Raw genomic sequence first — 16148 nt, 5'->3', positions numbered from 1 at the left:
CCCAGATGATTTGTGTATACTTTAGAGTTGTAGAAGCACAGGTCTATTAGACATTATTACATCTGATCCTCACATTAACCCTTATATAGTATGTATTCCTTAAAAGAAGGGAATACTGTACAGGAGGTTAAGTAATTTGTGCACTATCACGTAGCCAGAGGCAGGACTTGAGCCCAGGTCTACCCACTCCGCAGCTTAGCCTGTAATCACTATGCTTCACTGACCTCAAAAGCTACTGGTAACTTCAGCAGAGGGTGTGGCACATGTAAGTAGCCAGTTGCGTGTGTATGTTTGCATGTATGTATATAGAAAACATGATTTTAAGATCAAATCAATGTTCTATTTATTCTTACTTGATGATAAATATTGACCTTTCCTACCAAGAAAATTCCCTGTAAGGAGTATCTTACATAAATTACGTTAAACTGAATGTATTCTGCCTTTCCAGTAGTTTTAGAATGAAGTAAAGGAATTTAGGTGCATGCATAAGGAAAGCTTTTTGAAGTGAAACCAATGTAAATATAAATATGTGTAAATCTCAGTTAACTCCCTGGTGTGATTGTAAACCAAGTCTAGTTAGTAATGAGCAGCAACAAATTGACCTTTCAAACCAGGAAAATAAAGAAAGCAACTCCATCCTTTAGGTTTCAGAGGAATTTTGTAAGATGGCATGATTTCTGTTCTTTCTAGCGTCATAATTGGTGATAATCATACTAAAAACCTGTTATCCTCCACACCATGGGAACTGACACATTTTAAGGACTAGAATGTACAGAGAAACTAATAGGACAGGGCAATGGGAAAGGTGCAGTCAATCTCCTGCCTGCCTGTGTCTCTGGATTCAGCTTGGTCATCACCAGTAACTCAAATGTAGTACAAAGCCAGTTGGGGAATGAATGAACACGTCCAGTAAAATCAAAGAGCTTTAAACACTCAGGCCCTTGCTGATAATTCCTCTCCTGTACATCCAGGAAAGAAGTCAATAGTTATTTTAAATTATCTTTTTGGAAAAACACCTCTTATACTTAATCTTGAGGTATTGACTATGAAGATAACTTGAATTTCAACACTGATTTCTTCAAGCCCCAGTGCAGGCAGTGGGTGAGGGGGTTCCTAGAGAGGTTTATATCATATGAAGATTTCCACCAGGGAGAGAAAAGACTGGCCAATTGCATCCACTACATTGGAAACTTCTCCAAACTTCCCCAAGACACAAAAACAAGAATTTTCTTCCTTCTTTATGTCACACACACAGATGCATACACACATTAGTAATCTAGTATAATAATGTGTGCACATATTGAGAGACAAGAAGGGGGAGAGTATCTTCAGGATTCTCAACTTTTCAATCTTGAAATGCTCGCAAAAGATAAAGTAGGTAAATGCACTTAACACAAACGTCAAAGAGTAGATGCTTAATTAAAAAGTTAACTCTGAATCTGCGGGGAAGAAAGCAGTCTCATAATAAATTACAAAGAGAAGACTGATGGGTTTTCTAGAAATGAAGATAGTAAGCCTCAGAGCCCTTATTATAGTTCTGCAGCAGATTTAGTGGATGATCTGGAAGAAGCTGCTGAATGTCTCCATTTCCTGATTGCCTCACATGCAAAATGCAGAGACTATAGTCGGAGTGGCATGTATATCTTGTAAAGCTTTTATCCCTTTGTGAGCCAGACAAAGTCTGGGGAGCATTTTTTGTTCCCTCAAAAATGCAGATTCAATATAAAAATAAGATATAAGATATGAAACCTTAAGAGTTACATGAAGAATCATCATAGGTGATTGTTTTAAAAATTTTAATAGAGTAAGATTGACATTATCATCCCCAACTGACCAAGAAAATCAAATTTCTACAGCTCAGTGGAGCTATAAAGAAAGCAGCTCAACATTAAAATGGGCAAATACTTAAGGAAGAAGAAGGAGGATTGAAAAACTCCAATGCTCCTTTTAAAAAGCTCCCTAGAAGAATGTGTATTGCAAGCTGCTCACTTGAAAACTGACAAGGTTCCGCTGTTTCTCTTTTGTGTGGGTGGATAGACAATAGACAGGCAGAGTCAGGAAATTTCAAGTCGGGGCTCTGGAATTAATTTATTCTCACATCAAAGTCAGTGTGGTTGGGGCTCAAAATGAAACACTTGAATAAAAACTGACAGAAGGCATTGTTCCCCCTCCTGCAGTGACACAGAGGTTTCTAATCCCCATGAGCCTTAGAAATTCCTCCCAGCCTCTGGCAGCCAAGAGTTTTCTTTTTGCCTTGTACAGTCATTGCTACCAGGTCATTATGAGGTGATCCATGAGGTAGAACAGCTTGAGAGATGCATAAAACTCTTTTCAGGATGGCCTTGAAGGAAAGCTTCCCGCAGACAGCTTGTCCTCAAGCCTGCCTGCCTGTTCTGTCCTTCAGCCTCTGAAAGAGATGGTGCTGCTCATTTCCTCTGCCTTTGACCACCCACCCCAGCACAACTACTTGTACACACACACAAAAACACACACGCATGTATGTGCGCACACACACACAGGCCCACACAAGCTCAAGTTGTAGCACTTCTCCAGCTCCTGTATCCTGGTCTCCCTAGTCTGCTCAAAGCCAAGGTGACATCTTTTCCTTGGGGCCAGCAGGGATATGGGTCTCTGAAAACCTGAAATGTTCTCTAATAAAAAGCATGGTCTATCTGCTATCAAGACAGTACAGAAACTGAATGTGTACATTTCTTGGAAATATGGATTGCCATTTTATGGAAGTGTCTATCACTGAATGAGACAGATATCAGAAACCAAGGCAGCATTTCTCCATGATGTACTAGTTATGGTATGAGAAGACAAAGTTAGAACTGAAACCCAATCTGACAGGTATTTTCAAGTGTAGAGCAGTTGCTTAGTGATGAGAAGACAGTTCAAATCACGTGCTACCTTGTCCACTCTACACCAGTCAGTGGTCCTCAGCCTTGGCTGTAACATTGAAGCCATTCGAAAAGCCTTAAAATGTGACGATACCTGCACCCCACCCCAGAATCTCTGATTTAACTCTCTGGTGTGCATCCTGGAAATTAGAATTCTTTATCCTGCTAGGTATCCAGGGTTGAGACCCAGTGTTAAATCATGAGAGATGGCTCAGATGCAATGGCTAAGGTCCTATGCAGCATCTATTTAAGCCCCAAACACCTCATGGGAAGCTGTAAAGACACAAAAATTAATGAAGCACAATTTTTCCCCAAGTAGCCCACAATCTCATTGGGCAGAAACACGTGTAAATAAATTACAGCCCAGCATGGCCGGGGAAGTGTTGCCCTGTGTCGGGATGGGAACTGTATAAAAGAGGGAAGGGCTAACTCTGTCCTTTGTGGGAAGAGGGGTAGTCAAGGAGGGAGTCCTGGGGATGATAATTTCTGGGCTGATCAGAATTTGGCCTTCAGCTTTGTTGTTATTAGAATGTGGATGGATTTGTTCTCCTTTTTCTGAATCATTAGACCAGACAAGCCTTCTATGAGGACGGAATCAACAGGGATGATAGAGAGAGCATGGGGAACTGGTGACAGTTAGACCGGGGCTCAAACCCCAGCTCTGCTACCTCTGTTGTCATAAGATTTGCATTCTATGGGCCTTGGTTTTCTTCATTGTAAATTGAAGATGTATCACTTCCCTTGCAGAGCAGTTATAAGGATTAGATATAAAGCAGCTGGCTAACACAGGTTCTACCTTTATAAATACTCAATAAATGTCAGAGGTTATTATCTTTAATACCCTAGATTTACGTTTCAAAAATGATCTGAACACAAAGGGAGACAGAACTACTGTGTCAGTTCTAAAGTTCACTTTGGACCAATGATCTTTAAAATATTTTTGCTCATGTACTTTTAAAAAAAATATTAAAATGTGTAGCTGTCACATTTTTTCACTGAAATCTGACATTTTTCATCATGAGTTTATATAGTGATAAAGAATGAAAATTCTAATGTGTTGTAAGTTTGGACATTTTATAATAAAACTCTTACATAACTCTTGTGACTGAGTCAAGTGGAATCTAAATGCCGTAACTATTTGATATCCACCATCATCCATTTTGTAAAAAATGAGCAAGCTCTTCAATGTGAGTTGAGAATTGTAATTGTTTCTTCCTTTTCATCAACTTATATTTCCATTCTCTTCCCTCCAAAATTTTATCCTAATGTATCTTAATAAAATTGGTTTGAAATTCTGTTATAATTACTGTATATTTCTGTAATAAAATTATAAATTTAAAATTTTTTAGTTTCTAAAAATTTCTAAGATGAAAAGATTCAAAGTATTTTTTAAAATCTGAGTTTTTATTACAATTATTACTAGTGCATAATTGATCAAAAGAACATAAATGTACTAGAAATTTCAGTGTAATTTTTGCCTATAAAAACCTATCAGAAATCAGCTCTTACTGAAACAGATAATGGGGTATTTTTCCAATTTGTTTATAGACCTGTGGATGAGTGCTACCTATTACTAGAATGGGAGAGTCGAGCATCAATTCTAACTCAGTTTTTTGCTCTTATCATCAATGTAAATACTAAGAAAACCTGTTCTTATAAATAAGTGTATGGAAATAAATAACTTGACTAGCAGTATTACTCAATTCTTTCAAGTTTAAGTTATATACCAAAAAAAATTACATAATGGCCAATCATCAAAACGTTTTCTTCAATGAACTACCAGCTGACATCAGCACCTGCCAAAATTTATTTAAAGCAAAACTTGGCAACTACCTGACTTGCAAAAGGATTTTTTCCCCTAGTGAATCATTCATGTTTAGAATTATTCTTCTTTTATATGATGCTACAGAGTTTTCACACTCTGGAGCAATGGACTATGATGGTTAAGATTCAGAATAGGTAAAAGAGAAGGATACGTGAAAGGGAAGGTATGAATGGAGAACAGGTCTCTCCATCACAGGCATTCCCAGAATATCAAGTTCAGCAAAAAATACATATGGATGTAGAGGAACTGAATACTGATTTCCCTTTAAAAAAAAAAAAGCCATGTCCTCATATCCCCAGAAGTGCTTTGCATTTCCAGGTACCCCAGTTTTAAGACCTCTGCTTCAGAGAACAGTTTTTATTAAATGTCTAGGTGCCCTGAGATGCCATATTGCTGTGAGCTTTATTTCCTTATGGATACAGTAATTTTTCTTTACGTTTGTTAATGTTTTGATTTATCTCAAAATCTTCAACAGAAAGGAGAAAATGGTGGTTAAAAATAAATCTTCCATCTGGAGGTCATTTGACAATAGTCATTCCCTAAGAAGGTCAGGACAGCTTACTCATTACCATTGAAGCACGTAGGGTTTTTTTTTTATTGTATTTTATACTATTTTATTCTGGTTATAAGAAAGATTGCCTTTACCCATGTGGTAATATACCCCTCAATTTTCCAGATTGTCTGTCTTTGTCAATCATTTTCCCAGCAGTTGCTAAATGGCCCTTTGCTGGGTGCTGAGTGGATCCAATCTTGAATTCTTAAAGCGTTAGTATACAGATGCTTTCTTTTGTGTTCAACTTGCTTTCTTTTACTTCTTGTATAATAAGACTCTTCTCTGCCTAGTTTTATTTTAAAACAGAAATAATGGATGTTTAAATCCATTGTGCTTAGGCTTAAAACTTTTTCTTTAGTGTGTTTATTAGTTAGAGGCTTTCTGGTGGCTAAGTTCAGAGAATTTATCCCTCCTGGCTCATTAATTATTCCCCTTGTAGGTGAGGCATTTTCCCTACCTTCCTACTCTTGAAACTCGATTACATAACAGTGCATCATGCTCAGCAAACATTGAATCCCCAAAAGTGGCTTAGAAAGTATCAAAGGAATATCATTAATGCTAGAACACCATAGGGATTAGAAATGGATGGAATGTTAGAGCTTACCCCTCCTAAACTCATCAAAAAAAGAAAATAAGGGTGTGGAGACTCCCAGTTTCTCTATTTTGACTTCTGGGTCATCCTTGAGTGTGAAGGACCAGGATCCATCCTCCACCCAGAAAAGCCTTACTTCAGGCTTAACTAGAAAGTACCCTAAAATCCCCCGCACAGATCTCTTCTCACACCTACCCATGCTTGTTTTGTTTAAGGAATTGCTGAGGCAAAGTATTTCAGTATGTCCAAGGACCCAGAAGTATATCTTCTCCTATCTATAGCTAATCCTTCATAAGCTGTTGTGAGTCTCTATTTACCCACATTAATACCTTATCTAATACCTGCTAGATGCAATGCACCACAAAGCCTGGACTGACCCAACAGTGAGGAGAAGTGGGAGTTGGTGATTTTCTGGAGAATTTAGACTTCGATTTCAAAGAATTCCAGCTTCCTTGTATCTCCCAGCCCCTAACCCCAAATTCGATACAATTGGCTATGTTTTGGTAAAGTTTTGTCAAAACCATCATTGGCTAGTAATGAGCTCTTAATCAGTCAGGTGGTGATAAATGAGAATCTAGCTTTGCTACTTTGACTTTTCTGTCAGCCTGGGGATTAGTGGGGCTCATCCCTTTTTCCTTATAGATGTTTAGGACAGTGAGCCCTAACCTGAATTGACTGAATATACCAAGAACAGTGAAATGTAGGAATTGTTCCAAAGAACAAATCTCAGTTAATTTCTTAATGGGAGAAGAAATAAAAGGTAGATGACATGAGAAGGACATGTCCTTGCCAAGAGCCCTATGGCGACAGCCACTCGACAGCACAACTATTCGATTAAAGAGGGTCTTATTTGTTGTCTAGGCAGGGGGCCAGATTACTGGAAGTACTAGCAGAAAATCACATTTAATACTATACATAATCATTAAATTATAATGGTATAACAGAAAGGTATGGGCTTGGGAATCACACAATTCTCCTTGGTAATCACCATAGGCCACTTAGCCTTTCTGAGGCTCTATTTACCTGTAAAATGGGAATAATAAGTAGGTGAAGCTTCCAGGATTGTGTGAGAATTTAATAAATAGATACATCATCTAGCAGGGGGCTGGTACATTGTATGCATCAATAAATGTTAATTATTCTCTTCCCCATCCTGTCAACTATAGTACAGTAAAGTTAGAGTTAAGATCCAATATATGTGAATGAATAATTAAGAGAGAAACTCCAGTGTGCATAAGATAACTCAAACCAAAGGATATGTAAGTGATTCTCTCAGGTTTTCACAAGAATCCTCCCTTCTTTTCATAGCCACATTTTAATAATTAAAATTCATGGATCATGTACTCATTAACTATTGAGCACACATTCCATGACAAGTTCTATAATAAATGGTGGGGCAGGGGGCAGTTGAGGCAGAGGACACTGGAGATATAAAGATTTTAATACCAAAGACAGGGTCTCTTTGAGTTCAAAAAACAAGAAAAGACATGTAAGCAACTTATCACCGCTTGTGTGTGATAAGGTGGTGGGCACAATGAGTCATGTAGAGGGAACCAAGCTCTGTCAAATTAGCCAAACTTACAAGCTTTCCACTGCTTGTTTTTTGCTTTTGAGATAGAGTCTTGGTCTATTACCCAGGCTGGAGTGCAATGGTGCAGTCTTAGCTCACTGCAGCCTCCGCCTCCAGGGTTCAAGCAATTCTCTTATGCCTCAGCCCCCTGAGTAGCTGGGATTACAGGAGTGCACCACCATGCCCAGCTAATTTTTGTATTTTTAGTAGAGATGGGGTTTCTCCATGTTGGCCAGACTGGTCTTGAACTCCTGGCCTCAAGTGATCTACCCACCTCGGCCTCCCAAAGTTCTGGGATTACAGGAGTGAGCCACTGCACCTGGCCCCATTGCTTTTTAATATCCATTTGGATTCAGTCTTATCTGTATTTGAACTCTAGCTCTAATTAGTGGCATGATCTTGGGCAAGTCACTTTACCTCTCAAGGCATTTCCCCACCTGCAGAAGGGGAATAACAATCTCTCCCTGTAAGTATTTTAAAAGATGATACATACAAAAGGTTCTAACACAGTCAACCATAGCAGTTACCTAGTTCATGGTCACTTTTCAAAGGAAACAAAGTTGAAAGTTGAAGTGGAGGCCATTGATGAAAGGGTAGGGCCATTTTATTTCTTAGTATAGAATCTAGCAAAAAAATTAAGGGAGGAAGTTGTAGACTAATGACTGTAATGAACTTAAGGGGCTGTTTCTTGATTTTAATTATCCATGCTATTGCTACCCCCATCACCACAGACAATCAAGAAGCATGAGTCAGCACTGGCATAGCAACATGGCCTAGCAACCTAGTAATGTAGGTTAATGTTTTTCTTTCTCATTAAATGAATAAATGAAGCAACTTCTTGTTTTTTCTTTTCTCCATTTTGGTTTCAGTGACAAAATGTTCCCTGCCTTTGGGTTTGGCGCCAGGATACCTCCAGAGTACACGGTGAGTGAGTGGAGATGGGATCTTCTTCCACTTCACTGTGGTCAAAGGATAACTTGGCTCTTCTTTGCAGCAGTCTCACACTCCTGACTCTGACCTAACTATGTCAGTAGGGCCTAAAGAGTCAGAAATTGTCTTCAGAATCAGTGAGATTAACTCGCCAGGGCCCGTCTCTTGATGAAACCCTATCTCCTGGTATTTTGGATGGGTCTTCTCAGAGGTCCAGATGAAGAGTTTCATTGTTTAGTTTCTTATAAATGTGGTCAGAGTCTGAGAAAACACTCAAGAAGTTGATCTCCAGGGGCTCAGAACCTATCCACTCGTATATCCCCTAGGAAATAGAATTCTATTGGCAATGCCAACTGGGAAAGTCCGTGACAATGGAGTCTACAAACTTTCTTATCCCAAGTCTCCGAGTCCAAGTCTTGTATGGGAGACACAGAGAAGTTTTGAAGAAAGAACTATTATGACTTAGAGAATTGGGAAGCTGAAATGTTCTTCTGAAGACGTTGGAATCCTATTTGGTTTTGATAATGATTTCTCATGACAGAAAAAAGGCAAAGATTGTGTGTAGATAAATTTGCACTGTAGTGAGGCTGAGACACTACTGTGATATTCTAGATGCTCCTGTAGAACATTCTCCACAGAGAACTCATGCCCACTAGGTGGACAGGGCCTTGGAGAGACAGCAGGGTACCTCTCCCAGCCTCCACCTTACCAGTGCCTCTGAGGTCTGAGCTAAGTACAAACAACACTGCCCAATCCTCAATTTCTCTTTTACTGGCTGTGTCTGAGCCACAGGTGAGGAGGTAGATGCTGACATTTGCTCCCTCACTAGAGCCATCATATAAAGGGCTTTCCCCTTAGGTATCCTTTTTGAAAGAGGAAATCAATATCTCTGTTGCTCCTAGAGTGAATAGTGGATGGAATCGCTTGTCTCCCTGACCTGTTCTCCTTCTTTCTTGCCTTGTATTCCACACTGGCCTTTCTGCTGGGCATAGCTACATAATTCTAGAAGCATTTATTAGAAATACAGCTTGTGGAGAGAAAGAATATAGAATAAGAGTTATCAACTGGTGGCCTATAGACATTATTCAGGCTACAAATATGTTATATTTGACACACTTTTAAAAACCGAATTCAGCAATTGCATATATAAAATGTCAGATTTCTGGTTTCTCTTGAAAACCTGAAAGGCCTGGCAACACTAAGATTAAAAGATGACCTATACAAAAATAAGCTGGAGCTGAGGAGATATAGGCCCCTTCAAATCGGGAATGTAAACAGGTGAATGCCCACTTTCTTCATAGAGCTGCTGAATAGCTCAATAGCCATCAGCCCAACTACCCAGGGATTCTTGAGTTTTCACCACATCCCCACCAGGTGGTCTTCCAGCCTCAGGTTGGCCCAACAGGGCTGAGGACAGAGCTATGCACCATACGTTTTTCTCACTAATGACATCTTTTTGGTTCCCTTCCTGGAGTAACTAATCTTTCTTGCTGTTTTCTGAAGTCCTCTTGTTCACTTGATCCCCTAACTCCATCCTTCCTGTCAGCAAAATCCCCTGGTTATTCTTGTTTCAATAGGCATCTCTCACATTTCCCCATTTCTGGTCCCCTAATTTCTCCCATTCCTCAGACAAGCACTGATGATTTGAGCAGCTCAGGTGCCCCCAGGAGAGTTTACAAGGTTGCCACAATTTACTTCTTAGGACAAAATCTGAAAGTATGCATTGAAACTGAAACACAAGCACCTCTCTTTCTTAGTTTGCACTTTCTCAGAAACAGATCTTGAGACAAGGGTTTGGATGCAAATAGTTTATTTAAAAGGTGAGGGAAACCACAATAGAGGTTGGGAAGTGGAAGTCAGCACAGAGTATATTATCAAGTCAGTTACCGCTGTTGGCAACTGGTGCTTAACTCTGCTGAAGAACCCTTGGAGACAATATACAGCACACATGGACCCCAAGGGATAAGGGAGCTGGGGTATGTATACATCACCTCCTGTTAATTACTGATTACTCCCAAGGGTCACTTTTAGCCTGTCACTTGGGCAAGCAAGGCAGGCCCTGGAGGCCAAGAAAAAACTTAAGGTAAACAAAGCAAATAAGATGACTGAAGTCAGCTGGCTTACCTGGAAGTGCTAAGAGCAAGGGACTAGGATAAGCACTGAGAGCATCACCGATCACCTCCCACTAAGAAAACAGGTGTCTTTTAACACAGTGACCTAATTTATGGATACCCAAAAGAGTCAGAGCTTGGAAATATCCTTTGAAATGAAATTCTCCATAAAATACCAAATGATTCAACAAAAATGTCCAGATGCCAGAACATCTATCTTGTTTTATCAGGTTTTCGGAAAGAAAAAAGTAAACAATATGTTATTTGACCTTGTGCATAGGTTCTGCCAGGTAGAGGAATTTGTGTTGAAATATTACAAAGTATATTACTTTATTATGTTTCCAAAAGTAGAGTGCAGTGTTTTACCTGTAGGTATGTGAAAATCCTCCTGCCCTGTAGTTCTGCATATCATGTTAATGATTCTTAAGTGTCAACTGCTTAGCTGAAGCTTTTATAACCATCGCTATCTTCAGCAGACAGCTTGGGTTATTGAGTTTTTTTGTTTTTATTTTTGTTTTAATCACTGGGTCCAAATAGAGCTCAGCCAAATCTAAGCCTCCAGTCTCTGGCCAGTTCTAACTAGCAGCTATTCGAAGTGATCTTTCTGAAATCTTTTCTTGGATTTTTTTATAAGCCTTATTCTCCCCTCCTGACAGCATTTATCTGATTCTAGAAAATATTCCTGTCACCTCAACTCCACAGGGAGCTTAGAATTCACCCTCCATCTCATATTGATTGTGTAAAGGCTTGAAATGGTTCCTGCTGCTTAACACATAATGAATGTAATGGGCATTTGTTTGCAAACTCTAAACCCCAGTGCCTTCTTACTGGATTAAAGTTGTAATTCTTCTTTCTTCCTGTTTTTTAAATTTTAATCGGTGTCTAGGTCTCTCATGACTTTGCAATCAACTTTAATGAAGACAACCCAGAATGTGCAGGTAAAGCACAACGTGAAAGAAAGCCAGTGTCACAGTCCTTCCCTTTGCAGCTTTCCCATTTTAGTTCATCTCTGCTGGTGTAGCATATTAGTTACGATTGTCCGCAGCATCTCTGCTTTCTGTATCAACATAAATCATGCTACTCCACAGGCAAGAGAAAGCCATGATAACAGAGCAGGAAAATAAGAACTGGAAAAGACAGAATGCAGAAGAGGTGGTCTTGAGTGTATGGCAATAATGTTGATCCCAGTCTGGGATTCCTTGGGCAATAATAATAATAATAATAATAAGAATAAGAATAAATGAAACTTCACCTGGTAGGCAGTGATACAATATCCCTCTTTCTGTTTTCCGAATTTTCATCAAGTGTTTTTTTTTTTTTTTCACAACTTCATCTCTGTGCCGATATAAGGAGAGGGGGGAACATGGAAATCATTTCCCACTTTCGGCATATCGGCCAAGGACATGGCCTCAGCGAGTTTGAACAAGCAGCATCATGGCTTTGTGCCAGAGAAAGCCTGCTCAAAGGTTCTGGTTCATGTTCCATTGTTTCCAGCCAGAATTCTCCGACATGATTTCACAAAATAATGATATTGAAACTATGATAACAATTATTATAATAAATTTTGTTCTAGAATGATTTTTTCTGTTTTCTAACAGAGCCAAGTACCTATGTTGCTATGAAGATCATAAGACATTTTTGCATTAGAAATGTCCATATCTCTCTCTTCTTGCCAAGGAGGAAGGAGGCTAAATCAGGATTAATTCAGATCCAGTAGAGTGTGTAAGGCATCTAGCAGTTAATGGCCAAGAATATGATATCAATACCATTGAGTCTGAACACAGTAACCTCCAAGACCCAATCTCCATTCTGCCATTTTTTCCACTAATGTATTCTTCATCCTCAGTATTATGGATTAGACTTTCCTCGTCCCCAACCACCCCCATTCTGCAACTGTAAGAGTGGTTTCCCCCACAGCAGAATGAAATATAAACCCTGGTATTCACCTGTTTTATACTCTTAGAATTCATCTGCCTGATACTTTTCAAGAGGAAATCAAACTTGCTTATCTTAGGCAAAAGCTCAAGAACCAAAAAAACATAAGGAGCTTCTATTCAGCATCACTTAACTTCAGAACCAGACTGCAAAATGACTTGGCATCTGTCTTTAGAATGATAGGCTTTGGGGCAGGGCCAAGTGGGTGCAGGATTGCCAATGAGGTTGGGAGCATGTATGTAAGGGCAGAATAGAACAGAACTTGCTCATCTAAAATACCCAAGAGCTATTTTGCAGTGCATGGCGGTTATGGAGAATAATCTCAGGAGGGAATTGTGTGGATCCCTCTGGCCAAAAACAGGACTCACGTGCTATTTCAGAATAGAAAGGGATAGAAGGATGAGCTGAATAGGGGAAGGCAAGCGATAACACAGGCACAGACAACAAGAGGAGCCATTTGAATAAAAATCATTTGTAATGAGATTATTGCTGTGGGATCAGAATGATAACATGAAATGTACAGTCAAGATGTATCAAGTACTAGGAGAAGCTGTATAGATAGGACTGCCTCTCCTGGCAGAGTCCCATCCTTTTCTATTTCCTGGGCTCATATGGCCTCAGGATGGAAGCCCCCCTTTAAATGAGGGGTTGTCCGTGATGATAACCATCACTTATCTGTACTCAGTGCCCAGGAGATGAGTATATCAGCCACTTTGCTCATTCATCACACACTTGGTGAGCATTACATTTGCTCGATACTGCCTCAAGCTCTTTGGGGAAATACAAAAAATAAGTAAGTCATGATTCCTGCCCGCAGAGTATAACATCTGGAGAGATGGTCATGGGAACTCCTGACTCTTACAGAGGGCACGGGTAGTATCCACTAGAGTCAACAAGATCGTGTGGAAACAAGTGCAACATTGAAGCTAGCTTGCTAGTGGCTAAGAACACAGTGCTTAGAGCCAGGCAGACCCAAGTTTAAATCCTGAGTCTTGAACACACTTGCTATGTGACCCAGGGCAGATCATTGAACATCTCTAAGCCTCTGTTTCTTCACCTATAAAATGGGTATAACATCTATTTCATTATGCTATGAGGAGCGAATGAAATCTTATATATAAAGTAGGATATTAGGGAAAATTTTGTGGAAATCGTTGCTTTTGACTTTAGCTTTTAAAGAGGAGAATGATTTCAGTGGGGAAGGAGACAGCAACACTAGCAATGTAGTATTCCTTTTTATCTTAAGAACATAAACATGATGTTGATAAGGACTATTTGGGATATTTAATGCTTTACTTTTGTGTGTGTTTGGCTATAAATATATTTGGAGTGACTCTGGAGCTGTTGATCTTTGCCAATTTCACCTCAGGAATTCAAGGAGTTGTGGAAGCCTATCAGAGCTGTCTTCCTAAGCTCCAACTCTACGGTCCCACCAACATTGCCCCCATCATCCAGAAGGTTGCCAAGTCAGCGTCAGAGGAAACTAACACCAAGGAGGCATCGGTAAGGAGGGGGCTATTTGCCTCCTAAGGGGAGCTTACTCTTCCTCACCTGGATATTGGCCGTAAGACCCATCTCACTCTGACAATAAATTCCAACACTTCTACCTGTGTGAATTTGGACAAATGACTTAACCTCCTCCTATCCTCAGTCTTGACATCTGAAACATGGGGATAATCAAACCCATCTTTGCTGGGTTGTGAGGCTAAGAGGTGACACATGTCAAATGTCTACCACATTGTCTGAACACAGGAGAAACTCAACAATGGAAGCTACTATATTCAGTAAAGTATGTCATATCCACCTCCTGTCCTTGAAAAGAAAAAAGAAAGGTTTAAAAATAAGCTTGCTTTTTAAGGTACCCATACTACAGATGGAAGCAAAGCACCACGGAAGTAAAACAATGGATGATTCTGCCTCCTGGTGGTAAAGCGCAGCAGCACAAAACATCACAGCAAAAATTGGTTTCATATTCTATTGCTTTTCTTAAGAAAAATGCAAACCAAGACCAGAGTTTGAGTTTTGCCCCTAATATTTTAGAAGTAAATATATTACCATAATAACTTCTGTATTTATTTTAATAACATTAATACATGTCTTTTTAGCTTTATGATTTTTTCCAGATTTAGTGGAATATTACCAATGTCTGAAGTTTGCTCTGTAATTTTATCCTGGGTACTGAGTTTTTATTTAAAAAAATACTACTCCCTTATCTTCTTACATCAATTCATCTAACCTTCTTGCACTGTCTTCATGTTCTCAGCCTTCCTTCATGTTAGAATGGATGGAGGACCATGCTCCTACCTCATGTCAACATCTTCTTTTGTGTACTTGAGCACATCTCTGAATTATCCAGGAACTTTGACTCTGCAGTTATAGTCTCGCTCTTTCTCCTATCATCTATTGTTTTCTTTTCTACTTCCCTTTGTACTGAAGACTCATTCCCATTAACAAGTACTCATTCAATAATATCTCCTGCTTTAAGTTAATATCTCCCCCTTGACTCTGCTTTGCCCTTTAGCTACTGTCCTTAACTTTTTCCCACTTATAATCTGCACTCCATGCAGAAACCAGATTGATCTTTTAAAAATATAATTAGTATTGCAGCATTCCTTTGTTCTAAATTCTCTAATACTTCTCATCATACTTGGAGTAAAATCTAAATTCCCTGATATGGCTTAGAAGACATTATAGGATCTAATCTCTGCCTACCTCTCTGATCTTAATTCTTATCACTTTCTCTTTCGCTCCCTATATTTCAGCCACACTGACCTTCTTGCTGTTCCACAAACACACCAAATATATTCCCACCTTGAGGCCTTTTCACTTACTGTTCCCCTGCCAGGGTTTCTCTCACCCAAACCTCCATATGATCCATTCTCTGACTGTGTTAACATCTCTGCTCAACTCTCAACCCCTCTGAAAGTTCCCCCTGGCTACCTTATCTAAAATAGCCAACCCACCCACCCACACCATGCCTCAGCTTTACTTTTCTTCTTAGTACCCATCATCATCTGAAATATTTTAGGTGCATCTACTAACCTGTATATTTTATGTCTCTCTACTTTCATATGGAAGCTCTACAATAAGACTTGTTCACTAGTATATCCCTAGTACACAAAACAATGCCTGCACACAGTACATGCTTAATAAATACTACTTAAAGAATGCATATAAAGCCACTCTACTTTTCATATATATATATGATGAAAAGTACTTTACATTTTCTTTTGTAAAACTGGTGTGTATCTTAAATATTGCACATCTTGTATGCCAGAAAGTACAGTGTTCCTGTTTTCATTATAATTTGAAGTCTCTCCTACTTGAAAAGATCCAAATTCCCAAAGTCCCTAGAGAGAACAACAGTCACTGCATGTCTTTGGTTCAGTCCACTGGCCCTTCCATACATCTCATTATCATCTTCAGCTACTCCAGGCTTGGGTCATTGAGTGACATGAGCAATTCCTACAAGGGAATAGGAAGTTTGAAGCAAAATTTTGTTTTAGACTCATAATTTTTCCATGTCCTTTTATTAACATAGTTGACCACAGTTTCAATCTGCTACACAACATCCATCAGGTGACCCATAGCTATCCATAAGAAACAAATGAGTCTGATCTGTGGGGCATGTTCTCTCATCTCCTCTGTTCATTACATCATGTTCTTGAAATCACTAACCAGTGGTTTGACTATGAAAAGGACTGGAGACCCTGGGGAGCTAAGTGTGTGTTA

The 16148-nt window shown here is 39.3% G+C and overlaps 1 protein-coding gene and 1 pseudogene across 6 annotated transcripts in view; one reads left to right on the top strand and one right to left on the bottom strand.

Annotated features, from left to right (window-relative positions):
• Nucleotides 1-16148, bottom strand: part of LOC460700 (bcl-2-like protein 12) — a 39901-nt pseudogene that overhangs the window by 2561 nt on the left and 21192 nt on the right.
• Nucleotides 1-16148, top strand: part of CPNE4 (copine 4) — a 752097-nt gene that overhangs the window by 723007 nt on the left and 12942 nt on the right. For all 6 annotated transcript variants that reach the window (XM_054681026.2, XM_054681027.2, XM_054681028.2 and 3 more), the window contains 3 exons: nucleotides 8310-8364; nucleotides 11368-11419; nucleotides 13786-13919. In XM_054681026.2, coding sequence (XP_054537001.1) covers nucleotides 8310-8364; nucleotides 11368-11419; nucleotides 13786-13919 — 241 coding nt within the window. The remainder of the gene's footprint in view (nucleotides 1-8309; nucleotides 8365-11367; nucleotides 11420-13785; nucleotides 13920-16148) is intronic.

The sequence above is a fragment of the Pan troglodytes genome, chromosome 2 (assembly GCF_028858775.2).
Source record: "Pan troglodytes isolate AG18354 chromosome 2, NHGRI_mPanTro3-v2.0_pri, whole genome shotgun sequence".
Lineage (NCBI taxonomy): Eukaryota > Metazoa > Chordata > Mammalia > Primates > Hominidae > Pan > Pan troglodytes.
Note: the sequence above shows the minus strand (reverse complement) of the source record. Positions and strands in the feature narration are given on the sequence as shown.